Source organism: Leuciscus leuciscus (genome assembly GCF_965113295.1).
Source record: "Leuciscus leuciscus genome assembly, chromosome: 19".
In the NCBI taxonomy this organism is placed as follows: domain Eukaryota; kingdom Metazoa; phylum Chordata; class Actinopteri; order Cypriniformes; family Leuciscidae; genus Leuciscus; species Leuciscus leuciscus.
In genome coordinates this window covers 14259531-14285379 of record NC_138743.1, presented here as the reverse complement: position 1 = coordinate 14285379, position 25849 = coordinate 14259531, and the positions used below count along the sequence as shown (strand labels likewise).

Sequence of the window (25849 nt, the reverse complement as noted above, 5' to 3'; positions counted from 1 at the left end):
AAGTTTTTATGTCGTCTTCATCTTATAAATCATATTTATTGAATATTGTTTTACTGTATTTACTTTATTGTTAATATAGAGTTTGTGTATGTTTATTTTGCATGACTTTCTTTTTTACAGACCTTTTACAGTATTCAGCAGCATAACCTATTCAAATGAGCATTTTTAATAACTAAAATGTTAATCTTAAAAACATACAATCTAATGTGGTGATAAATGTATGCTCCTATACAAATGATACATAATACATTATGTTCCTCCATTTGTTTGGTTTCTTCATATTCTCTAGTTTATTTTGCTGTGTTTATGCTTCACCTGCATGTGGTTAGCAAACTGCTAACAACTTGCTGTAACTTCAACTTAACAACTGGACAACATTCTGTTCACTTTCAAAGAGTTGGTCTAAATCACAATATAAATCCAACAGAATTGTGCTTTTCTGTATATGAAAATGAATGGTGTTATGTTTAAAAAGTTAAAAAGAGCTCAGCTGGAGGGTACTGTAAATCTTGTTGCTGAAACCTTCTTAAAAAACATACCCACCAGGGAATTTTTTTATAGGTTACTTTTATCATTTTGAATTAGCAGAAACACCCATGTCATACTGCTGAAGTATATATCCAATATGTTATCTTGTTTTGGAAGACACCCTTCCAAAACACCACTTATACACACATCTTAAAAGTGTGTTAATACCATGGTTAATACATAAAGTTACTTAATCACTAAATCATGAAAACAATGGAAATCACTGATAAAAATGTTGAGCCAAAACTGAAAGTGGACTTAAAATGGTAATTGCAATTGTTGCTAACTATTAGTAATAATGAATGGAACAGGTGTTGGCTATGGTCCCATGGTTCCTTAGGATATATAAAGAACCTGCATTGCCCTGTGTAACACTCAACAAAATGGACAACGTAACCATTAATGTGTTAGACAGCAAAGGCAATGTTGTCATGCTAACGGTTTCCAAGGACATCGCTGAAAGGATGCAAAATGGTAAGTAAACTTCATGACTGTGAAATAATTACAAGTCACCAATGTTTTGTGCAAGTGTTTTATTTATCATTTATTCCCCCAGATCAAATGTTCCTTTCTTCTGTCATGGAGAAAGTATCAGCTGTTGAAACAAAAGGTACACATTTACTTAATGAACAAGAATATACAGGAAATAATTCTTGAGTGACACTGACCACATCTACAATCTTGTCTCCAAACAGCTCTCCTCAGTGGCCCAGCTTGTGCTGCAAAGCTCCTCCAACCTCCTATTCCATGTCCCACTACCTCCACTAGGTCGCCGGTACCCCTAAACCTCAGTTTTGTGAAACCACCATCCACCAGCCAGTGCCCCATTACTACCACTAGGCCCCCTGTACCACCTCCACCATCCACCAGCCAGTGCCCCATTACTACCACTAGGCCCCCTGTACCACCTCCACCATCCACCAGCCAGTGCCCCATTACTACCACTAGGCCCCCTGTACCACCTCCACCATCCACCAGCCAGTGCCCCATTACTACCACTAGGCCCCCTGTACCACCTCCACCATCCACCAGCCAGTGCCCCATTACTACCACTAGGCCCCCTGTACTACTTACCTCCACTGTCAAGGACCCACCACCTGCCACTCTGCAACCTGGTGCAGTGTGTGGAAACCCTTCAGCATCCATTCAACCTTCATCCCCTTCCTTCCAGTCAGACAGGCATGAATCTCAAGGTATTGCATCAAACACTGTAAGGAAGATAAATGGCAATACTGTTGTTAAATTACATCATTTTCTTTGTTAATCTATTTCTCTCCTTATCCCCTCCATTTTACAGAAATAACACATACAATGACACTATTTCTACTGGACCTTACAAAAACTCATCAGCAACTTTATTTTCGGAACAAAATGGCATTCTATAAAAAAATACAAAACTTATTCTCACAAAAGGGCTACAACTTGTCAAGTGAGAAAATTCGAAAAAAGCTAGCAAACATGTTAACTACTTATAAGAGAGTGAAAGACAGGCGCCGTGCAACTGGGGAAGGGAAGATCACCTGGGAGTACTATACAGTAAGTTGAAGACTGCTTTACTTTGTTTCTGAAATAACATTGTCATGTCTTACAAGACTGAAACATTGGTCATTTTCATTTTACATCCACCCCCACCAGCTAATGGATGAGTTATTTGGGTCATCGGGGATCGGTACTGCACCACCTGGCACCATTCATTCCACACCTCTGGGTTTGGAAGAGACCTCTTCCACAAGCAGGCCCACAACGTCTTCTCTTCAAGACCAACCGGTAGTTGCTAGTATGGATGAACAGCCAGGAACTGCTACCATACAAAATGCAAACATCACAAGAAGGCAAAGACGACCACAACCCTTACAATTTCTGGAGGCTTATGAAGAGCATGCAGAGAGAAGGACTGCTGTGCTTGAGTCCCTGGTAAGGCCAGATCTGGAGAGATGGCGGCGACTTAAGGAGAGGCGGAGAAGGTCCTTCGAAAAAAAGATGGTGACCAGCTTGGGAACAATTGTGGAGGAGCTAAAAAAAATGGGGAAAAGACAAGAGCAAATTATGCATCTATTACAGAACCCACATGAACCCCAATAAAGTTATAATCTAAAGATGTTATCTCTTTTGATTTACACCTTTCCCCAAATGTCCTGTTTTTATTTTTTTATTTCCCAAATAACAATGTCTAATGACAAACTAATTTTGTTCAATAAAACAAATTTCTTTATTTCAACACAAAATTTGTTTGTTTTATCATTTGTTTAATATTTCTGAACATTCAAATCTTTACTTTTCATCTTTTGTTTTGTATGTTAAGTATACACATACAAGTTAGATCTGGCCACAAATCTGGTCTCTATAATGACATGCATTAGTGTTGTGGGGTTGCTGGGGGTATGGTTCATCTTCAACACCATCATCTACCACAACAACTTGATCACTGGGCTCTAAACAAAGATTATGCAAAATGCAGCAGGCTGAGACTGCTGAGCTGATATTAGAAATGCTTCTCATTTGCAGGTAATGGAGCCTCCTAAACTTAGATTTTAGAATGCCAAATGCATGCTCAATGACCACGCGAGCTGCATTGAGCTTTCTGTTAAAATATCTTTGCCTAGCAGACAAGTGGCCATTGTCTCTATAAGGCCTCATAAGTTGAGGCAACAAAGGGTAGGCAGAATCCCCAATTATGTGCATTCCCTGTGGAACAAGTGAATGAGGATCTTCTTCAAGAACCCGACAAACTTCTGTAAAGCGAAATGCTCTGGCATCATGCCAACTCCCAGGGTGACCCACACTAATGTGACAGAAGCGCCGCTGACTGTCACAAAACCCAGTTAAATTTACAGAATAAAACTGTTTCCTATTCATGTATGCTAGGGGATTATCACAATGGGGTCTCATTATAGGAATGTGACACCCATCTACTGCACATACAGTGTTGGGGAAACCTGCTGTGTCAAACCCTAACTTTGACATCTCCAGCCTTTGACCTCTGGGCCAGGATATGTGGTGGGCCATGTATGTGTTAATATTGTAACAAAACTCATGGAGATGCTTGGCAAGAGTGGATTTTGACATGTTAAATCTATCTGCCACCCCACGATATGACTCCTGATTCGCCAATGTCCAAAGGCAGGCAAGAACACTGTTCGTGAGTGGCAGTTTGGTCTGTTGTAAATTCATATAAACAGGACCAAGGGTAGTGATGACATCCTGCAAAGGTAGAAAAATAGGTTATCAAGACAACATGCTAACACTTATAATAGTTCAATGAATTTTATATTAACCAGTCCAGTACAAACCTCCACTTGTTCTTTGGAAAGCCTGAAATGACCTCTAAATTCTGAGGGACTGTAGAGAGGGACAAAATCCTCCACAAAATTGTCTATTTTTGGAACCATTCTATATAAGAACAAGAGGAATTGTACTCACTATACAGTACATGTAGCCTAACTGAACACACATGCAACGTTAGTCAAACATTTATTATCAGTGCTTTATGTTGAATAGGGATTTTAATTAAATAATTAGTCTATACAGAAGTGTTAAAATTTGAGTAAAACTCAATTATTTACTTGTCAGAATGAGTCATTCTCTCTATTTAAACCAAAATAATAACAATTATTGTTAAAAGGCAAGCAACAAGAGCTATTGATTACAAAAACCACCCATTACATCAGTAATACACTGCAAAGACTTTAGACTTTCGATACAGTATTTTTATTCAACATATCATTTTCAGATTCTAGGTATAGGATAACTTTAAAACTAAATTGATAATGTGTCTATAATTTGTTTAAAAATATACTTTTTGCATTTAACCTTTACTCACCTTCGTTGCTCATTGTGCTCAATGTATTGCAAAAATAATGGATTTTCTATTGCTTCCAGCTCGTCTGCGATAAAGTAAGCAAACGCCACGTGATCTGCCATGACTGACGTAATTGCAGCAAACTACGGGAGCCACAACGTGTCCGGCTTCATATCTCCGTTTGCAGCTCCTCCCCGCCTGCACGCGGCTACTCTCGCCGATCGGTTACATCCAGCCGCAGCCGATGTCGAACACACCTGGCGACGGCCGACTCCGCCCACTTTAGGCTTCAAAAATGCTCTTCAGAAACCTACGGGTGACGTCACGGACACTACGTCCATATTTTTTTACAGTCTATGCTTCTAACTAGGCATGTGCCGGTATCACATTTTCATGCTGCGATTAATTGAGTGATCTTTTATCACGGTATACGGTATTATCACGATATTTTAATTGCACATGAGAAACAGATGGATTGTCATCAATCAATTGTGATTGTCAAAGCATTTGGTAACTAAACTGAATTTTATTAAGTTTAGTGACAACATGTTACAATGATTACATGGTACAATGACTGGTAGGCTACTGTTTGTATTGCTTAACACAAATTTAACGATTTCAATTCAATACTTGAGATTTGATTTAAATCTTGATTCAATATTGACTAATTTTGGATAAATATTAGGAAGGCTACAGTAGATAGCCCACATGTTATTTTTTTCTCATGAAAAAAAATATCTCACATAATGCTGTGAAACCATATACTGTAGAGCCCTATCAGCTGGTATTATTAAAGGTTACAAATAACTAATTAAATCAAATATAATGTGGTTTTCATTATAATAACAATTATGTAATGACACAAGTAAAAATATAATAAATATGTAAAAAAGTGCAGTGCACATATTCAGCAAAATACTCCTCTTTATCTATATGTTTTAGTCATCTAACATGCTGCTGGTCATTAAATGGTTTAAATGTAACGTTCTGTGACACAATTGTTCTCCTGTTATCAAAAGTTATATCAAAAGTAACCTGCTCTGTCTTGTTTGACGGTCTTCGTGTCCTCTTTGCTCCGCGATTTTTCTCTGCGTGAGAAAACGGATGTGTCGCGTGTGAAGAGTCTCGCGCTGAATGCGTCGAGTTGGCAGCTCTGCTTTTAGAAGCGGGATGGATCCGGATAGATCGGCGGCGGCCATAGACTGTAGGCGGCGGCGTTCCTCCTTCCACCATGCTGCTTCTCTATGTGAGGACTGTTTACATTAGACTAGAAGTGCGCACCGGCCGCATGCTTATACACATGGCGATTGTTTACATCAGAGTGCGCACGTGTTTCGCGCAGCATATACGCAGTGTTTGTTTAAGCGGCTGATGGAAAATAATCTATAATGCGCGTTCTAAAAATCTAAATTCGGATCTATTATTTTTCACGGTATTTTGAAGTGCCCGCGATAACAATATCGTGCATATTCATTACCGCGATTTATCGCATTACCGAAAACCGGCACATGTCTACTTCTAACACAGGCTTCTGGCTGCTTTATTTTAAATAAGCACCAGATGGCGCTGTTCTCGACCAGTTCTCAACACTCTCGAATCTTTGAATCTTTTCCCGGAACAGTCAGGAGAAAGCCTCAGTGATTCATGAGGCTTCATTTCCCCATCCCTACAGGGTATTCATGGATTTCATCCGGTCCCTTTCCACAGGTGTATTAATCAAGCACAATGCAGTCTGCATTCATAATCTAGGTGCTTGATTTTATACACCTGTGGAAAGGGACCGGATGAAACCCATGAATATATGCACAGACACTAACAACATAAATGGCAACAGCTGGGTGTAATCACAAGTGATGGGAACAAACAAGGATTATGGGAAATGTGGTTCCAGGATGAATTGAGACAGGAAGGAAGGGACCTCTAGTGGACACCCAGTGGAAACACAACAGACACTGTGACAATTCTACAGTCAAACCGTTTTTATATATATATATAAAAACGGTTTGACTGTAGAATGTTGCAATTGAACAATTCAGATCAGTGGTGTGCTGCCAAAACTCCAAAACTGCCAAAACTTTCTCTGTGGTGTGCTGCCAAAACTCTCCTACACTGTTGTTGTTTCGTGTCTCTCATAGCACATAACACATTCTTTCTTCTCACGTCATAAAAAAATCTCAAATCAACATTTTATGTCTTTTTATTTATCTATTTGGTTATTATAAGTTGGGTTCTGATCAGCCTCTTTGGCACTAGTTTGTGGTAATGATGACTGTTAAAAAATCTTTTATAAAAGTATAAGGTTCTGAAGCTCTCATTCTTCTCGTACTTTTGTAGAAGACGTCTGTGTCTAGCTTTTCTGGCTGCGTGCGGAGACTCCAGCTGAATGGCCGCTGGCTCACCTCGGCCTCCACCAGTTTTGGGGTCACACCCTGCTATGAGGGCCCCTCTGAACCAGGGACATACTTCACTGAGGAGGGAGGATATGTGCTGCTGGGTAACATACTATTCATCTTTATTACTCTCCCTCAAATTCTCTTTATTAAATGCTTTAGTGTTGAGAAACGGGAGACCGTATTCTCACCAAATTGCTCAATTGACTGCTAGTGTATTCCGCTATACACTAGCAGTCAAAAGTCTGGACACACTTGAATTAATTTTCTTTTCTCTTGAAGTTTCTTATGACCTTTAAAATTGTTTGATCTGACAATATGTGACATATGCTTGATTAATTAGTTGGAATTAGTTTCGTAGACACGTACTGTATACATAAATCAAATGGAGAAACAGACAGAGCATACATACAGTACTATATTAACTCCTTCAGTAGTGTTTTAAAAGCATTGCAGAATGCACCTAATGAAGTTGGTTGAGATCATACCCAGATCATTGCAGCTTTTGTAATAGTTGTGTAGGGGTCCTTTATGATCCTAAGAATTAAACAGTCACTGTTGGATAGGGTTCAAATTAGAAAAGAAACTGAAAAACCAAAGAATGTGCAGGAACTGGAAAATTATTTACTCAAGAACAGTCAACAGTTTAACTTCTCAGGACAAGCAAGGGACTCATGAACAACTATCACAAAATGAAATGTTATTTCACAGTTTTGATGATATTGTTATTATTATAAAATGTGGAAAATAGTACTGATAAAGAAAGGGTTGGTGTGTGCAAACATTTGGCTCATGTTGAAAAGATCTGCTTAACCAGCTACAGTGGCCTTAACTGGTCAATAAGCTTCATCAGAATGACTTTCGCTGGTGAGAAACATTATGGTGAGAACCAAACATCTGAACCAACTTGAAAATGTATGCTGATCTTGCACTTGAATACCAAAAAAAAAAAAAAAACTCAACACAAAAGTGAGAGCCACAGACAGACAGGGTCCTGCGAGAGAAGTGGGAGGCGAAATGCCTCTTATTGCCACGCTGCAGCGATCTGATTGGTTTTTGCCGACGTTGGGGAAGATTTAAGCAGACCTCAAAGTCTTGGGAAACAGTTTCAGCTGTTGAATGTGCGTAGAGAAATTTCACGCCCTGGTGTGGTGTTCAGGGAGTTACACATGCACATAACTCTGCTAAGCTCAAGAGGACAATCCCAGCATGTAGAACTGAACAGCTGAATATGAGAATCAGATGTCTCCTTGTCTGAATGTATTAGCCATCTTGCAGTTTGAATCGAATCCAAGGATAATATGCTGACTTAAAGTATGTTCTTCTCCTGACATGCAGATGACTCCTTTGATTTTGGCTCAAGATTTAAGCTGGTGATGGAGGTGCGTCCTCGTGTGGCGTCAGGAGTGCTACTGCATGTCTTCACTGGAGAGAAGGAATATCTCACCCTGTACATCTATCAGAGCCAGGTCTGAAGATCCGATCAGAGATTCATTACAAACATCCTATGCTGTGTGATCACATTTCTGTCCTTGAAATATCATTAACTCATCACTGAGCCAAGCCTTAAAATGATTACTGACTAATCAAGAATAGGAAATGTTGCTGTCAGACAAGTTTTTTTTTTTTTTTTTTTTGTAATGTAATGTACAGTAAGCCTTTGAGAAAAGCAATATACTTTAGCATTTAATAAGAGTGCTTATTACAGAAATAATACACTTTAAAAGAATGTAATTAACTTTGCAATGAATGTAATGTTTTTGGACACTTCATTGCATGGTTTTTACAAATACATGAAAATGTATTATAGTTTTAAATGAATATTAAATACAGTTAGTTGAACTTAAGGGTACTTGTTTGACCCACTTAAGTAGGACTTAAGTACATCTTAAAAATGCAATTTCAAACTTCTTTTGTCTTTGAAATATGGTTAAAGTGTACTGATGAATGTACTTGCATTCATGGTAAACTGAAATTTACTAAAAACTTGTATGTCATTTATTACATTTTCTAATGATGAAGTTGCAATCTAGTACATTTAAAATATATTAACTTTAAATGTAATATCAAATAACACACTATAATTAAAATCAGTGTTAGTCAATCCATCAAAATAAGTGTACTTCTTTAAAAACAATTGAAAATGTACATACTTTTTTTTATTTTACATTATTACAAAGTGCACTTTTTAAAAGTGTAAGTGTGTTAAGTGCTCTTAAGTGGTCTTTTATTATATTATATTATATTATATTATATTATATTATATTATATTATATTATATTACAAGTAAAGTTTTTTTTTATAGTTTTTTTTATATGCTTTTAAGATATGAAGTACACTGTAAGTGCACATTTAATACAATTAAGTGCACTTATTTTTCACAAGGGAGTCTATAGAAGGGCTGTCCGTTTGGATGGCTTTAAAAGAATGATAAAGAAATTATCCAAAAATATGTTAAAACGCTCCTGGGAGGGTACACATAAATGCTCCAAATCTTTTCCAAAGCCTTTTCCATCTCTCAACATGATCAGAAAGGACACCTACATTTGCTCCAAAGTTCATTAATGTTATTTACTTGTTATAAAAATGTACTTGTTATAAAATATGTTTTTGTATTGATCTAAAGTAGCATATAAAATAATATAGAATAATTTCATTTATGAGCACATTTTACTGAATACCGCACTGTTCACAGAAATCTCAGATTGATTTCTATGGGAAATGTTGTGATTCTGTTTGAGCGAAGAACAGTAACCGAAGATGATGCAATGCAATTGCAATGCAAAAAGTTCACGTGGCCTCCCTGTGGCATGTGTTTCCCTTCTTGCAAGAGATAATTAATAGGAAGATTAAAGTCATGTGATTGATTTGATGGGGTTTTGTAGGTGGTGGTCGTGGTGAATAATGGTATCCGTGAGTTCTCCACCCATGTGTCTCCAAGACAAGAAATCTGTGATGGAAACTGGCACAAGATCACAGGTAGAGACTTAAAATCCATACACTTTATATGGTTATAATGTATCATTCCATCAGTCTCGTACTTTGTGCTTTCCTTAAATCATCAACATTTCTAACTAAATTATTTTATAAATATTACATTTTCAAATACATTACTTTTTTTCTTTCCAGCTAAGACTCAATTTCTACAGAGAAATAACCACTCATTAAAGATTTGCTCAGTTGTATATAAGGCTCAGTTAAATGTGTTGTAGAGAACTGTGATGTTATGGTGCCTCAGATCCCTGCAGGGCAGTGAGGCAGCAGGTGCAGGGCAATCATTAAGCATGTTAATGTTGTTCTTTCCAGTGATCAGAGATGGTCCCGCGGTGCAGCTGGACGTGGACTCAGAGGTCAGTCACGTCGTGGTGTCTGTCAGTGAACCAGCGCAGAGCTCCAGCGCTCCAGTGTTTATTGGAGGAGCTCCAGGTCAGTCACCACTAATGTTCAGAGACAAGGGCCACACATAAAATATATATTTCATTGGGGTGGTTATAGGATGTCCAGATTTGTCATGGTGGATTACGGGACAGGATGGACAGCAACCGGGGGCTCCCTTTTTTTCACTATTTCATGAGGCATTTTATTTCATGACAATGATATATATCATATATATATTTTATTTTTGTTATATAAAAAAAGAACAATGAAGCAAATTACAAACAATAGGACACAAGTTCCAATACGATAGTTACAAATTAAATAAACTGTTTTTCAGGTACAGTAGGTTTATTTAACCTGTATACATTTATTTAACATCTTTTGCTGTTTGATTAAAATCAATGACACAGACAGGTATTTTAGGCTGCTTTCACTTTAAGGCCGAATGCTGGGATCTAATATACTGACCATAATTGTTTTTTATCATTTGAAACATCAGAAAGTTTTATGTTTTAAACATTTAGCTTGAAAGTGTGTTTGTGCTATCTTTAAACTGCAATACTTTTTTAATGGAAACACACACATTTTAAGTGTTGTTAAGAGTCCTAGTACTTTTGGTGCCACTTTTTGCAAACCAGCTTACAACAGTTTAAAAAGTGGTGGTCCCATTTTATATCAGGTGTCTTTAAAGCCAAAGCACAACCAAACAAATGTTCTTAAGCAAAATGCATGCAGTTTTTTTTAACCGCTAGTGGGCCAAAAGCTACACTCAACTGGTTTATGCCCTTTTTGTCTTGTCCAGACTCCATGCTGTCTCCCAGTCTCCTCAGCAGGAGAGGCTACACAGGCTGCATGAGGAGCGTGTCTATGAACGAGTCTCCCGTGAGCTTCAGTAAAGCGGCGCTGGTCAGCGGAGCGGTCGGTGTGGGCTCCTGTCCTGCCGCTTGAGCCACCACAGAAATACACATGCCTCTTCAGCATCATTTATATTTCATTAATGACTAATGAGCTGTAAAAAGAGCACACTAACCTTTATGTTAACTTGATACCAAAGGTTCTTAAATTGACGTATATATAATATCTATAGAAACCTTGTACTTTTTTGCACAGAATATTAACAAAGCCATACAGAGAGAGAGAGAGAGAGAGTACTGAATAATATATAGTCATGATACTAAATAAAGTCCTTCACTCACTGCTTTATCTGAATACTTTTCTTTAATAAAGCTGGTGTTTTCTGATATTTGTTTTGTATATGTATCTGGGTTAATAGACAATGGGTGTGATGATGAAGATGTTGAACTCCTGTGAAATGTTAGGCAAAGTTAGAACATTTGAACAAAAGCATTTTATATGTGATCACTGAACATAAACATGAATTCATATTAATTTCATAGTATAAAAATGGACTTTAATGTAAATATTAAAATAATATATTAACAACTTATAGATCACTTTTGTAGAAGTGGAAGGGGAAATTAATAGTTAATTGTAAATAATTGACTGACTTTCTTTTACAATATGAAAGCAAGGTTTATAGTTCAGAGACATAAAACCGCTATTTCTGATTGGGATGTGTCTTAATGTTACAACAAGATTGTGATCAAAAGGCCAATAAAAATACTATCTGAAAACCTATATGGCCTTACCAGTTCCCATAGCTACATATAACAATGAGAAGTGCAAAATATAATGTTAATAAATGATGATAAAACCACATTAAACATATCTGCACAGGCTGAACAAAAAATAACATTCTAAACACAAAAACAGCCATATCATTGTATAATAAACATAAAATTGGTATTAACAAAATATTATAATTATTTTTTTTATAAACTAAACACAACAAAATCCCAGCTTTTTAATTCTTAATTAAATTATTCCTGGAAAGTACAAACAGGTGGAGGCCTGAAAAATGATTAAAGGAAAATGATAAGAGGGAAAAACCATAGATATATCTATGGGAAAAAACTACAAACAGAACAGAACTTCCTGTCGCGCTGTGAAACGTCATCAACCAACGACGCTTTTGACTCCAGCGCGCGAAACGCCCACTGTTTCTATAGCAAACAACAACGGCCAAAGAACAAGCGATAACTTTTACAGATGGACGTCGTTTACTCATCGATAGTGTAACAAGTTTCTATTTAGTTTGATGAAATTGCATGAACTAAAAAGATGACACAGTCCATAGTAGTCCAAGGTAAGAGAGTTCGTCTTGGTCACACTGCTGCGAGTCAGATGCTTGATCTGTGGAAAAAAGCTTTTGCGGGTGTGTGGTCTTTTAGAAAATATTAATTTGTCAACTCAAGGCCACTCATATGGAGGACTTGGTGTGCCACTTTCGAAATTAAATGAAGAAATTAGTTATCAATGTATTATTAAACAAATGAAAATGTACTTGAATACGTAAATCCCTGTTAAAATTGACAAATAAATACAGTTTAAAAGTGTTTCTTGGATTCATATTTACAAGTATGTAAGTAATGATCCCTTTCCATCTAAAACTAGAAGTGCACCACCAGACCATCATCAATCATGTCTCACTTGGAGAAAAAGGTCAAGCTGTCATTGGTGCTCAAAAACGTCTTGATGCCCCTGGGCAAGAATGTGTGTCTTCTAGTTACCTCTTCTTTTCTCCTCCAGTTGGTCAGTGTGGGAATCAGGTGGGCTGCCGCTTCTGGGACCTCGCGCTCAGAGAACATGCACATGTCAATCAAGTAAGAAATAATTTTTTGACAGTATAAGTAGCTTTTATAAACGTGCCTTGTGTGCGTCTTAAGACAAAACAATGGCACTGACACATTTTAAGATATGTCAGTGCAAGTTGCTTTCAGCTCAAACATGCATTTTAGTCTGGGACTTGTGTAAACCTTGTCTGTGAAACTGGAGGTGAGTGTCTAGAGATTTGCATTATTTAAAAGCACACTAAAATAATTTAGACATGAAGAGGTTTTTTTTGTGTGATTAGTGGTCGAGAAGTGGATGGTGGAGAGAGAGAAATGATCAACTACTAGAAGTCTTTATAGAACGTAAACTGGAAAATCATTTTACACGTGTTTAGATTTATATACTGTGCACTCAACCTGTGAAAGTTGGTACATAAATTGGTGAATTATTTCAATGCTTATCAAGAGACAACTTATTTATATAATTTGTAAAAAGTACCAAATCAATGCTTAGAAATGTTGCTATTTAAGTTTTGAGTGTTTAATCTACAAGGGGGAAGAGGGTGCCAAATGTTCATAAATGACCCTGGTTGCATGTGTTAAATCTAGTAGTTTTATATAATCTTAGTATCGTTTTTAAAAAATAAAAATCTAAAGTTTTTTCTTAGTATTTCAGCTTCTGTTATTTAGATTCAGATACTATTTACAGTAAGATTTACATTTAATGTGTAAATCTCTCTAAAGGCCTTTTCACACCAAGGACGATAACTATAGCGATAACGAATATAAAAGATTAGCAGAGTTCACACCACATCTATAACGATAACGGCACAGAGGATATCATTGGAATCACTTTCAGAATGATTTGCTGATGTATGCCAATATTTTTCAACTCATTTTGACTGATAGTCAAGTCACCTTTATTTATATAGCGCTTTTTACAATACAGATTGCATCAAAGCAGCTTCACAGTGGTAAGATGAAAATAATACAACAAAGTTTGTTTCTAGGAGAAAACTGCGTCATCGTCCAAAGGCAGATCAATAATATTGTTGAATATTAAATGTCCCCAACCAAGCAAGCCAAAAGCCGACACATTTATTTTCTCTTTGTTTGAAAACAACTCCAAGTCTCTCCCGTGCAAGAATTATAAATGAACTATTTTTAATTTCCATTAGTATTAAGCAAAAACTATTTATTTTTCATTCTGGTTTCAGAGTTCTGAGGTCCTTACCAAAAGGTTACGCTATAAGTAGGGGATAATGTATATCCAGCCAGTTGTTATCTCAGAATAAACGCAGATAGGGTGATCAGGACTTGATCAGGTCTTCCATCAGCCTGAAGGAGGTTATTCTGTGATAACAACTGGCTGGATGTACATTATCCCACTTATTACATGGCTACTTGCCACATAAGTAAATAATTAGACACGAAATATTGATCTGAGTCGAAATATTGTATTAGCTCTTTTAACGCAAAGCTTCCGCGGAGAGAGGAGTTTCAGCGGCAAGTTCAAACTAGACAGACATTAAGGCATACGCGGTATACAGTGCGTGCAGAATTATTAAGCACGTTGATTTTCTGATCATATTTTTTTTCCAGGCACATTTGACCAATTCCAAACCACATTAATCGTAATAACTACAATTAATTTTGTATTTAATCATTTATAAGTGAAATTTAATTGTTCATGAAGGCTGGAAATGAAAAACGCCTTATTTTCAGGTGTGCAGAATTATTAGGCACGTTTTCTTTTACAGATAAAATAAGCCAAAAAAGAGATTTAACTCAGACTGAAAAAATCTAAAATTATTAAATACCCATGAGAAGAATGCAATACTAATGCAATACTAGAAATTGCATTTAAGGCATGACCATTGGACAGTGAAATACTCATTAGGTCAGCAGAGTCAGACAAATACAGGTGGAGAAGAAAAGACACATGTTAACTGCAAAAGAATTAGGAATTAAGGTGAAGAATTAGGTGTGAAACCATCAGGAACCCTTTAGTCTCCAGCGCCACCATTTTCCAAAACTGCAACCTACCTGGAGTCTCCAGAAGAGCAAGGTGTCAGGGTCTCAGGGACTTGGGTTAGGTAAAGAATCCTAAAAATGTACCCCCTCTTAATAAGAATCACAAGCTGAAGTGTAGTAAAATACATGAAGACTGGTTTTTTTCTATAGGCTTTATAGACAGACAGATTGAGAGTGACTCTTGAAGGACCAGCACCACATCCTCTTCTACCACTATTTGAAGAATTCATCTTCCAGAATCTGACAGTAAGATTTGGGAGTTAATTTTTAGTCCATCTCTGCAAAACAGACTTCAGGATAGGAGATGGACTAAAAATAAACTCCCAAAACTTATGAAAACGTATTCTGGAAGATGAATTCTTCAAATAGTTTTATTTTAGCTGTGTGCTTAGGGTCATTGTCTTGTTGGAAGGTGAACCTTCGGCCCAGTCTGAGGTCCAGAGCACTCTGGAGAAGGTTTTCGTCCAGGATATCCCTGTACTTGGCCGCATTCATCTTTCCCTCGATTGCAACCAGTCGTCCTGTCCCTGCAGCTGAAAAACACCCCCACAGCATGATGCTGCCACCACCATGCTTCACTGTTGAGACTGTATTGGACAGGTGATGAGCAGTGCCTGGTTTTCTCCACACATACCGCTTAGTATTAAGGCCAAAAAGTTCTATCTTGGTCTCATCAGACCAGAGAATCTTATTTATCACCATCTTGGAGTGTGCTTTCATGTGTCTTGCACTGAGGAGAGGCTTCCGTCGGGCCACTCTGCCATAAAGCCCCGACTGGTGGATGGCTGCAGTGATGGTTGACTTACTACAACTTTCTCCCATCTCCCGACTGCATCTCTGGAGCTCAGCCACCGTGATCTTTGGGTTCTTCTTTACCTCTCTCACCAAGGCTCTTCTCCCCCGATAGCTCAGTTTGGCCGGACGGCCAGCTCTAGGAAGGGTTCTGGTCGTCCCAAACGTCTTCCATTTAAGGATTATGGAGGCCACTGTGCTCTTAGGAATCTGTGCTTTGCCACAATTCTGTCTCTGAGCTCTTCAGGCAGTTCCTTTGACCTCATGATTCTCATTTGCTCTGACATGCACTGTGAGCTGTAAGGTCTTATATAGACAGGTGTGTGGCTTTCCTAATCAAGTCCAATTAGTATAATCAAACACAGCTGGACTCAAATGAAGGTGTAGAACCATCTCAAGGATGATCAGAAGAAATGGACAGCACCTGAGTTAAATATATGAGTGTCACAGCAAAGGGTCTGAATACTTAGGACCATGTGATATTTCAATTTTTCTTTTATAATAAATGTGCAAAAATGTCAACAATTCTGTGTTTTTCTGTCAATATGGGGTGCTGTGTGTACAATAATGAGGAAAAAAAAGAACTTAAATGATTTTAGCAAATGGCTGCAATATAACAAAGAGTGAAAAATTTAAGGGGGTCTGAATACTTTCCGTACCCACTGTACATGATATCAAAGATTAGAAAATATCATTAACTGAGTCTTGATTTTGTCTCTGCAGACAGGAGTTTATGATGAGGCGCTGAGCAGCTTCTTTAGAAATGTTGACCAAAGGTAGGCTCTCTCTCTTCTCTTGCTCTCTCTTCTACTCTGTTCACGACCCTCTGTTTGTCCACATGTCATCCTCTCTGCTGATCCTCTTGAGTTATTGTGGGATCTCGTGTGTGTGGTGTTTCTGTAGGAGAGCGGGTGGAGCAGACGCTACAGGGGGCAGGATCACTGCTCTAAAGGCCAGGGTGAGCACCATGTTAGGTGATGTTTTGGGATTGAAGCATGGAGACAGGACTGTAGTACAGAGTCCTGCACGGGTCCGATTTTGTAAACCCGCACCCGCCCGTACCCGCAGTGCTTCAAACCGCATCCGACCCGTTATCCGTCAACAGCACTAATTAAAATCCGCACCCGACCCGACCCGCTTAAAATAGAACCGACACCCGACCCGCACCCGAAATAAAATCAGTTTAGCCAATCACATTATAGTCACAATTACATAAATGTTTATTGCCAGGTCATACAGAAGTTATAAGGACAATTAACAAAAGGACAACTTCAGCCGAAACTGTCAAAAGGCCGATACATGAAGAACTAACGTTACCACAAAACTGAGTAGCCTAACAGACGCGGCTACAACACTATATCTGCCACGCAATTTCGTCTAGCCTACATCTGACAATTTTGATTTCAAACACGCCATGCACACCACACATACTGAACAGTGTTAAATTTGAAAAATACTGTTCTATAGAACTGCTTGGTTTGTTACCACAGTTATCTGCGTGCTACCTCAGCGATGAAGTTCCACATTTGCGGCTATCCAACACGAAAATGCATGCAGCAAAGCCTTTCACAATATTGTTTTCTTCAGATAACTCCAAATTTCTCCCACACACTGGACTTGCCTTTTGATGACGTATTGTCGACAACTTTACAATCTCCACTAGCTATTCTTTTCTTCAACTCCTCAGCATCCATCTCGACGACTGCAAGCAGTCGGGCGCGCGGTTATGAGGAATTTTTAAAAGTGAAAGTAGCCTAGGTAACGTTATAGATCCTGTGAGGGCGTGGCGCGTGGGCACAAATAAACTGATGTGGATTTTAAATTATTTTATCAACTTGAAATACAGGAATATTTTTGTAGATGTGTTCCTAAAAATATTCATATATTTTTACGTTTGCATGTGATTGTTTTAAACCCGTGTTTAGACCCGTGTTTCCCCCGTGTCCGACCCGACCCGCACCCGTATCCGACACAGTTGGATATTTTTCACCCGTTTGAGCAAAATTTGCGGGTACCCGAACCCATGCAGGACTCTACTGTAGTGTGTGTGTGTGTGTGTGTGTGTGTGTGTGTGTGTGTGTGTGTGTGTGTGTGTGTGTGTGTGTGTGTGTGTGTGTGTGTGTGTGTGTGTGTGTGTGTGTGTGTGAGCTTCAGATTTGTGCGGTTTGGCTTACAGTGCCTACAGAATGTTACACTTATGGAGAAAGACATTAAAAGAGCAAGACTAGTTATACAGCAGCCAAATATGTCAGTCTTAAAGGATTGAAAATAAATTAAGGTTTTTGAGGAAAACATTCTAGGATTTTCCTCCATATGTGTCAATAGTATTTGTCCATAGTGGACTTCAACGGTTATCAATGGTTTGAAGGTCCAAATTCAATGCAGCTTCTAAGGCTCTACACAATCCCAGCCAAAGAATAAGGGTCTTATCTAGCCAAACAATCGGACATTTTCTATTTAAAAACAAAACAAAATTTTTTTTACCACAAATGCTCGTCTTGCCCGTCCACGTCTTCACGCATTACGTAATCGCGTTGGAAAGGTCACGTGTGACATAAGCAGAAAATTTGGGGTGAAAAACTCCATCTCATTTTCTCCTCCAACTTCAATATCGTCTGCCATCATTGTTTTACCTTTTATTTATTTATTTATTTTGTAAATGGCGTTTGACTTAGTCTTTGCACGTTCGCTTTGTAAACACTAGGTCTGTACTTCCGCCTACGTCACGCTTGACCTTTCATTGTGATTATGTAATGTGTGGCGCATCACAGCAAGTGCAAGATGAGTATTTGTGGTTAAAAAGTATATAAATGTTTTGTTTTTTTTTTAAAATGACCTAGATAAGCTAGATAAGACTCTTATTCCTCGGCTGGGATCGTGTAGAGACTTTGAAGCTGCACTGAAACTGAAATTTGGACCTTAAACCCATTGGTTCCCATTGAAGTCCACTAAATGCAGAAAAATCCTGGAATGTTTTCCTCAAAAACCTTAATTTCTTTTCGACTGAAGAAAGAAAGATATGAACATCTTGCATGACGTGGGGTTGAGTAAATTATCAGGAAATTTTTATTCTGAAGGGAACTAATCCTTTACATGTGTACATGGACCACACTCTTCAACAAAGTACGCAGTTGATTCATATATTATTCAGTTCTCGTGTAGACAAAATGACCATTCCTAATAAAAACAATAGAAGTCAATGGAAAGTACCCAACATAATATACATTTTTTTTGTGTGTGTGTGTGTGTGTGTGTGTGTCTGTCTGCAGGCCGTATTAGTGGACATGGAGGAGGGAGTCCTAGGAGAGATTTTGCAAGGACCGTTGCGTTCTCTCTTCAACAGCACACAACTCATAAGTGATGTCTCTGGTTCAGGGAACAACTGGTAAGGGTCTGTCTCAGTAGGGACTCTGTCACACTGTCTACATGCTAAAACGGACACAGTGCTAACTAGGGCTGGACGGTATGGTGTTATATACTCTGCAAAGAGAGAAATGTGTCGACAGATTCTGCTATAAGTAAATTAAGAGCACAGGTACCTGTCAAAACTAGTGTTGTCACGATACCAAAATTATTGTTTCGATACCGATACCAAGTCAAGAATTGCGATTTCGATACTTTTCCTGAAAAGGGAGAAACACTCTCAAATATCATTGCTGTGCTTTATTTTAAAACCGGTACAACATTCTAATCATATAACACACTAATAAATGAACATATGAACAGCAGATATATTAAACATTTGAACAAAATATGAAATATCAAAATTAGGGCTGGGGGAATTAACGCGTTAATCTTTGCGATTAATTTGAAATGTTTAACGCGTAAAAAAAAAATAACGCAATTGACGCAGCACTTTTTTTTTTTGCCTCGTTTTAATGATTTCCTGTTGCATCTGCTATTAAAAAGGCCGAAATATGCCGTCCCGCCCCTCCATGTTCGGCGGTCAGGTTTCATTCTCGGGCAGCTTTCATGAGCGGGTCTTTTCCGCTCGGTATGTGCGTCGCGCTCTGTGCTCCGCGCGCGTGAGTGTGTGTGTGTGTGTGTGTGTGTGTGTGTGTGTGTGTGTGTCGGTCGGTCGGCGCGCTCTGTGCTCCGCGCGCGCGCGTGCGTGTGTGTGTGTGTGTGTGTGTGTGTGTGTGTCGGCTCGCTCTGTCGTTAATGGCCCAGCAGCGGCGAGCTCTCCGTTCCACGTGTGTGTGTGTGTGTGTATATGTGTATGTGTGTGTGTGTGTGTGTGTGTCGGCGGCTCTGTCGTTAACGGCCCAAAGGCTTCAATCATGTACTAAGCACTGGAAAAGTAAAGTCCACTCAAGTAACGTGAAATTTCTCTGTTGACTTCTGTTTGCTGAGCTGGTATAGCCATGCTGGGCAACAATGGTAAAATGACCTGCTCTGATCACATGCTCTGGTAATAATAGCTTTGTAGGACTATATTTTGTTTTAATAATTAATAAAATAATAATAATAATAATAATCTGTTAAATTGATTATGTTGATTGATTATTGAAAAAGAATAATATATTGATATAGTGATGTTTAATATTTTAATATAGGGCTATTTTCTGTTCCCTTTTTTCCCTGTGTTGTTTAATTAGGTGATTCTAAGTTTAAATATTGATGATTACAAGCTTGGGGGAAGCGCAATTAATTGCAATTAATTACAGAAATTGTGCAATTAATTAGTTAATTTTTTTTAATCGATTCCCAGCCCTAATCAAAATATAAAAAATAAATTAGAGCAATGACATTCAAGGTAAAAAAATTATAAATTTAGCAGCATTATCTCAGTTATCATAAGAAACATAAGAGTTACCGGTAATAACTTTATCTTGATTCTGAACTTTGAATAAAAATATGAACAGCGATTATATTAAACAATGTTTAATATTGGTAACATATGATAGGCCTCATTGGTGATATATTTGACATATGGGGAGAGAGTTGTGGAAGGCCTATAGGCCTACTTCATGTTAAACATAAATATATAGCAGCAAAGACAACGTCGGCAGTGTTGACGGCAAAATAGGCTACAGAATATTTCGTTCTGTATTGACAGGTGCAGTATTTGAAAATCGATAATATATTTTTTTTCAATTACATTTATATCTGCATTTATGTCAAAACCTAGAGACTTTCAAACATCAAAATGTCATTTATTAAAATGTATTCGTGTCAAAATGACATAGAAATTTTTTTTCCTATTCTATTTTGCCTGGAAACGCTTCCAACACGCTTGCGTGTCACGTGAAAAATAGGCGTCGGTTCTATTTCTAGCATGCACACGTTTTCCGCGCGGCTCGGGCGCGCGTGTCACGCAGGCAGTGTGCTACTATTGTTAACATGGGAGCCGAAATACGCTCACGCCACGCATCCAGTGTGTCGCCGGCCTTACAAATCTGGAATTCGGTCATTCTTAGAAGTATCGATACTAATAAATTTAGGAATCGTGACGTTTTTAATTTCCGAGAATCGCGATACTTTTGAAGTATCGGTGCACCGTGCAACACTAGTCAAAACCTGCTGGAAATTATTGTCTGCTCGTCAATGACCGTTTACTTTCCGTCCCAAGGCCTCTGCAATTCAGACACATGCTACACGTGTAGTACTATGGCATACACACATTGCTCTTGATTCTGGATGGCATTACCTCCTCTCCAATCCCATTGCTAAAGCCCAAAGTAATACTTTGTTTTTTGCGCTTATGCTAGGGTATGTACACTTTACACGCACAGCCTGATTTCTCCAACCAGCTTGCACAAGGTGGCAGCACTAGCCCAGGCCATTATTTTACAGTCAAAAAAGAAATGTAAGACAGAAAAACAAGTGATGGAGTTATTTATGTAATCCTGGTTTCCTGAGTAGGGAACGAGACACTGGGTCAGTAGCTGGCGCTATGTATCACCCTCCAGGGGCCGGTTGCATAAACCTCTAAGACTAGTCTTACAAGTTAGACATCAATTTTTTTTCTTTAAGACTATTCATAGCTTTTTAAAATGTTACATAAAAACATAGATTAGCCTAATTTGAGACCGAACTGTAGTGTATGCTAGTGTTACTAGTGGTTACTAGTTACTAGTAACTGCTAGTGGGTCATACCAGAATTTATGACACTGTACTTAACGTAATGGCTGTGTTTATGCAACCGGCCCCAGGTGTGATGATTTTCCGTTTAGAATCACACCAATTCATTGGCTGAAGGTGGAAGTGCTGGACATGCACCTCAGATTTTTCTAAGTATTTGTAGCAGTAATGGAGTATGGCAGAGCTAACCAGTGTCTCGTTCACTACTCATGTCATCTCATGTTATTTTTTATGTTTTTTACGCCGCCGCTGCTCAGTCTTTCATATTCGCCTTTTGCGGCGTGAGCACGTGCTGATGATTCTTTTGCATCATTTGAAATGTGTGATTATCAGCTGGTTCCGATCTTTGAAGTTAGAAAAATATAATACACACTGTTGCGTTCTCAATATTTTGTGATTTAGCCTGATACAGGATTTTCAAGCAGGTATTGTTTGTTACCGTGGCAACTGTTTGCACGTCCACTTTCAAAGTGTTTCTTGTGTGTAAAAAGTACAAAACAACTTGACGTGTGCCAGTAATTATACTTTATTTATGGCTAATTTCATTTATATTAAAGTCGGCATGAAACGGAAGTTGAGATTGTCATTTTTTTCCTTGTTGTGATGTATATCCGAGTGAAACTGCTTCTGAAATTAGAAAAAAATGTAGGGCGGGGCTTGATTTCGTCCATCGGGAATTGATTGGATCGTTGGAGGTTGGGCGTTGCAAACAAAATGGAGGCAGATTTGAATGCCAGTTTACATTCAGTTGTGGAGGATTTCTCTCCACCGGACTCCCCCACCGTTACCCTGTCATGAAGGATTTTTTTATTGAGGAGCCCGGCGACGAGAACGAAGACGAGTAGCTACATTTTCAGGCAGGAATCAGCCCATTTTTATTTGAGCCTCCCGCGAAACGAGACAAACACCGATAGCCGCACCCTCATCGGCTCTGGCCGCACCCTTTCGCCATGGCACGTGACCGAAAGAGAAGAGAGGTCGTTTCGAGGGGGGAGGGAAGGGTAATGTATTTGATTAAAGATTGTAAGGGTACATGATTTAAAAAAAAATAATGAAGTGTACAGATAAATCATTTATAATAAACACTACAACATTACATATAAAAAGAAGATTTGTCAAATTTGATTTCATGCCGACTTAATAAATAATAAATGCATTGATATAGGACCTGTTGTTGTGAAGTAAGTGTCATTTGTCCCCTGTTGCAAGCATGTGTGCTCTCTAAACTGTCTGGTGCTGCATTGTTCTTTGTTCCGTCAACATCACGTTATTAACAGATGATTAGAATATAGATTTTTTTTTTTACATTTATGAATCGATTCCAATCATTAGAAGATAGAATTTATTTGCGAGTTGATTTTTTCTACACTGTAAAAAGTGGTCTGTAGACTTAACTTAAAATTTAATTTTAACTTAAAATTAAGTTATAAACTTAATGCGTAATTGAAATAATTAAGTTATGTGAACTTAATTTAAACAAATTTAGCGTCATTTTACCAGCGTGGCCCAGCACGGCTATACCGCACCATGTTACAGCACAGTAGGGCTATTGCAAACAGAAACAAGTCTACTACTACATAGAAGTTTCATGTCGGCACATTATTTGAATGGACTTTGCTTTTCGGATGAGCACGAGTGGAGCGTCCGCATTGGCCGTGAGCAGAATATTGAGCGCAACGATAACGGCTAGAGCGAGAGTGAAACCTGAGCGCTGATCAAGGGACTGCCGGGGCAGCATATATTTTTGGCTCATATTTTCAGCCGTTTTTCTTTTGACCGAAAATAGAAAATGCCATTTTCGGCCGATAATATCTGGCTGTCGAAATTTCAGTTCATTCCTATTCGCAACAGGCAAGAATTTAGAAACTGGTGGCCATCCAGGGCAAACCTAAGCCTGTTTGAGCCTGACACAGAGGCAGAAGCGGAGATGGAGGATGTTGATGAGGTCCAGGAAGAAGCCATTGAGACCTGAATGGATTGAGAGGAAAAATGCAGAAACCAGAAGCTTGAGAGAATATGTTTTCATTTAAAAAAAAGTTCTACTCAAAAATAAATCCAACTCAAAAACCATTTGACTTGTATTAATTTTCCACCCCTTTGCAACCCTACTTGTTTTCTTGTTAAAGTTGTTTTTTGTTCTTGTGTGATTAAAAAAACAGCTTTTATTGAAACCAAGCATCCTAAATTACTCGTTTTGTCCTTCTTCCTCTTTATTATGTAATTGCTGGTTATGAAAACACACTCTTCATTGCGAAACAAAACCTTGCAGGTTGACCTTCAATCTGCTTGTCACAGATCACCGGAGATGGATTTTATAACCAGGTTTAAACTGGGCCTATGTTACTTTTCTTCATGTGTCGACACCCATGTGCTGTTATAGCTCCTGACAGCCTCCAGGCATGTTACTGAACAGTCACACTTTATGGGATTTGACTGTTTAAGTGGTTCTTCATGTACCAGTGCTCAAGGTTGATTGCTCGTCATCTTCTTAGACAGGTATTTAGAAAATTTTGATTTTGATTGAAATGACATCAGTCATAACCTAAGGCCAAAGATGAGTCAAACCGTGTCAGACCTTGTCATGTTGCCTCACATTTGTAGTGTTAAAACATTTCAGTTCACAAAAATCATTATACAGGTGTGTTATTGATACAAAAGCTGTTCTGAAATGTAAGTGACATGTTTTTCTACCAGATACCTTGTTATACCAGATACCCCCCCAAAAAAAAAAATCATCCAAAATACTTAGACTTCTGTTTAAAAGTTAAAAAAATAAAATAATAATACTTGTATTTAGCAAGTAAGCATTGAACTAATCAAACGTGACAATACATTCTATTTTAAATAAATACTGTTCTTTTGAACTTTCTATTCATCAATGTTACTTGAGCACCAAATCAGCATATTAGAATGGTTTTTGAAGCACCATGTGACACTGAAGACTGGAGTAATGGCTGATGAAAATATTTATTGTGGATGGTGACAATCTGTATCGTGTATATTTCACCCAAAATGAAAATTACTTTGCGTGAAAAAATTCAAGTTTGCAGAGTTTCTGTGTCAGTACTACATTAAACTACTATAATGTTGAATATAATGTATAATAATGCAATGGGGGAATATTTGTGGGTGCTGATAATGCCAAATGTCTTACGTTACCAGTAAAAAGTGTCCAACATTATTTTAAATAGATCTAGTCAGTGAAAAAGTGCAAGCATATTCGTTCAGAATCATGAATATTTTTATTCTGGTGTCTCAATTGTCCTGTGCTTTGGGTTTCCAGCACCAAGTCCAAGCATATTCATTTACACCCCCAGTGTAAAATTTAGCATTTTAATCAACAGTTAATTTTTTGTTAACCTTTTACCATATTTCTTGGAGTATTGCGATAATATTAGTATTTAGTTATGCATTGTTGTTTTGACTGTTGGATCAGTGATTGACCGTGTGATTGATCTATGACCCTTAGGGCAGTCGGGCACCACACATATGGCTTGACCTACAGAGAGCAGATTGTGGATCAGGTCCGTAAGGCTGCAGAACACTGTGACTGTCTTCAGTGCTTCTTCCTCATTCATTCCATGGGAGGAGGTGAGCTTCTGATGCCTGTCATGTAACCAGTATTCAGATCTGGTGGTTGAGAAACATGGGGTAACATAAGCGTATTTTTGTGTGTTTAGGCACTGGTTCAGGGTTAGGCACATTTGTGTTGAAGCTTCTAGAAGAGGAGTTCCCAGAGGTGTGCCGGATAGTGACCTCGGTTTACCCGACGGCAGAGGATGATGTCATCACCTCTCCCTACAACAGCGTCCTAGCCATGAAAGAGCTCACAGAACATGCAGACTGTGTCTTGCCGGTCGATAACCAGGTATGACTTCGTACAAATTTAAAGGATATTAGAACTTAAAATTCTGTCATCCGTTACCTACTCCCATGTTTCTCCCTTTTTTTTTTCTTTTTTTTGTGGGGCAGATGTTAGGCAGAATGTTCACACTGCACTTTTAAATGCAATGAAATGGGCACAGATGTTTGCAAGCTCCAAAAGAAATAAAATAAAAATAAACACCATAAAGAACCTCAGAAGTTTCTATCTAAACCTCATTATAATTTGTATTTGCGTCCTTCCCTCTTCCAGCTCTCAACATTTGACAACAATGATGTTAAACAACACT

The 25849-nt window shown here is 38.2% G+C and overlaps 4 protein-coding genes across 6 annotated transcripts in view; 3 read left to right on the top strand and 1 right to left on the bottom strand.

Moving 5' to 3' along the window:
- lama4 (laminin, alpha 4) overlaps positions 1-11338 on the top strand; it is a 156049-nt gene extending 144711 nt beyond the window's left edge. The window contains exons 36-40 of the mRNA XM_082148436.1: positions 6662-6821; positions 8056-8186; positions 9603-9696; positions 10024-10143; positions 10898-11338. Coding sequence (XP_082004562.1) covers positions 6662-6821; positions 8056-8186; positions 9603-9696; positions 10024-10143; positions 10898-11043 — 651 coding nt within the window. The 3' untranslated portion in view covers positions 11044-11338. The remainder of the gene's footprint in view (positions 1-6661; positions 6822-8055; positions 8187-9602; positions 9697-10023; positions 10144-10897) is intronic.
- Positions 202-2846, top strand: LOC309482904 (uncharacterized protein). Its single transcript, XM_082148504.1, has 4 exons — positions 202-1138; positions 1224-1721; positions 1826-2064; positions 2164-2846. Exons 1-4 carry the CDS (start codon positions 1000-1002, stop codon positions 2608-2610), a joined length of 1323 nt encoding a protein of 440 aa, XP_082004630.1. The 5' UTR covers positions 202-999; the 3' UTR covers positions 2611-2846.
- On the bottom strand, positions 2845-3917 carry LOC309482351 (uncharacterized protein; the record flags this gene model as incomplete). The annotated part of the gene is made up of 2 exons (XM_082147697.1): positions 2845-3729; positions 3819-3917. The coding sequence occupies 2 exons, from the start codon at positions 3915-3917 to the stop codon at positions 2845-2847; spliced, it is 984 nt and encodes a 327-aa protein (XP_082003823.1).
- A 786-nt stretch (positions 11339-12124) lies between the features above and the next one.
- Positions 12125-25849, top strand: part of tube1 (tubulin, epsilon 1) — a 50970-nt gene continuing 37245 nt past the window's right edge. The window contains exons 1-7 of one of the 3 annotated variants that reach the window (XM_082148498.1): positions 12126-12301; positions 12745-12818; positions 16317-16369; positions 16497-16551; positions 18863-18978; positions 25147-25268; positions 25358-25545. In XM_082148498.1, the coding sequence (XP_082004624.1) occupies positions 12277-12301; positions 12745-12818; positions 16317-16369; positions 16497-16551; positions 18863-18978; positions 25147-25268; positions 25358-25545 (633 nt within the window). In that variant the 5' untranslated portion in view covers positions 12126-12276. Of the gene's footprint in view, positions 12302-12744; positions 12819-16316; positions 16370-16496; positions 16552-18862; positions 18979-25146; positions 25269-25357; positions 25546-25849 lie in introns of those variants that run through there. The other 2 variants (XM_082148499.1, XM_082148500.1) reach the window with 2 other exon arrangements.

What these genes read in the sequence shown, in the direction of transcription:
- LOC309482904 (XM_082148504.1), top strand. Translation starts at nt 1,000, where the DNA reads ATGGTAAGTAAACTTCATGACTGTGAAATAATTACAAGTCACCAATGT. An exon ending in AGACAGGCATGAATCTCAAG is followed by an intron (nt 1,722 to 1,825) that starts GTATTGCATCAA and finishes TCCATTTTACAG; the next exon opens with AAATAACACATACAATGACA. An exon ending in TCACCTGGGAGTACTATACA is followed by an intron (nt 2,065 to 2,163) that starts GTAAGTTGAAGA and finishes CACCCCCACCAG; the next exon opens with CTAATGGATGAGTTATTTGG.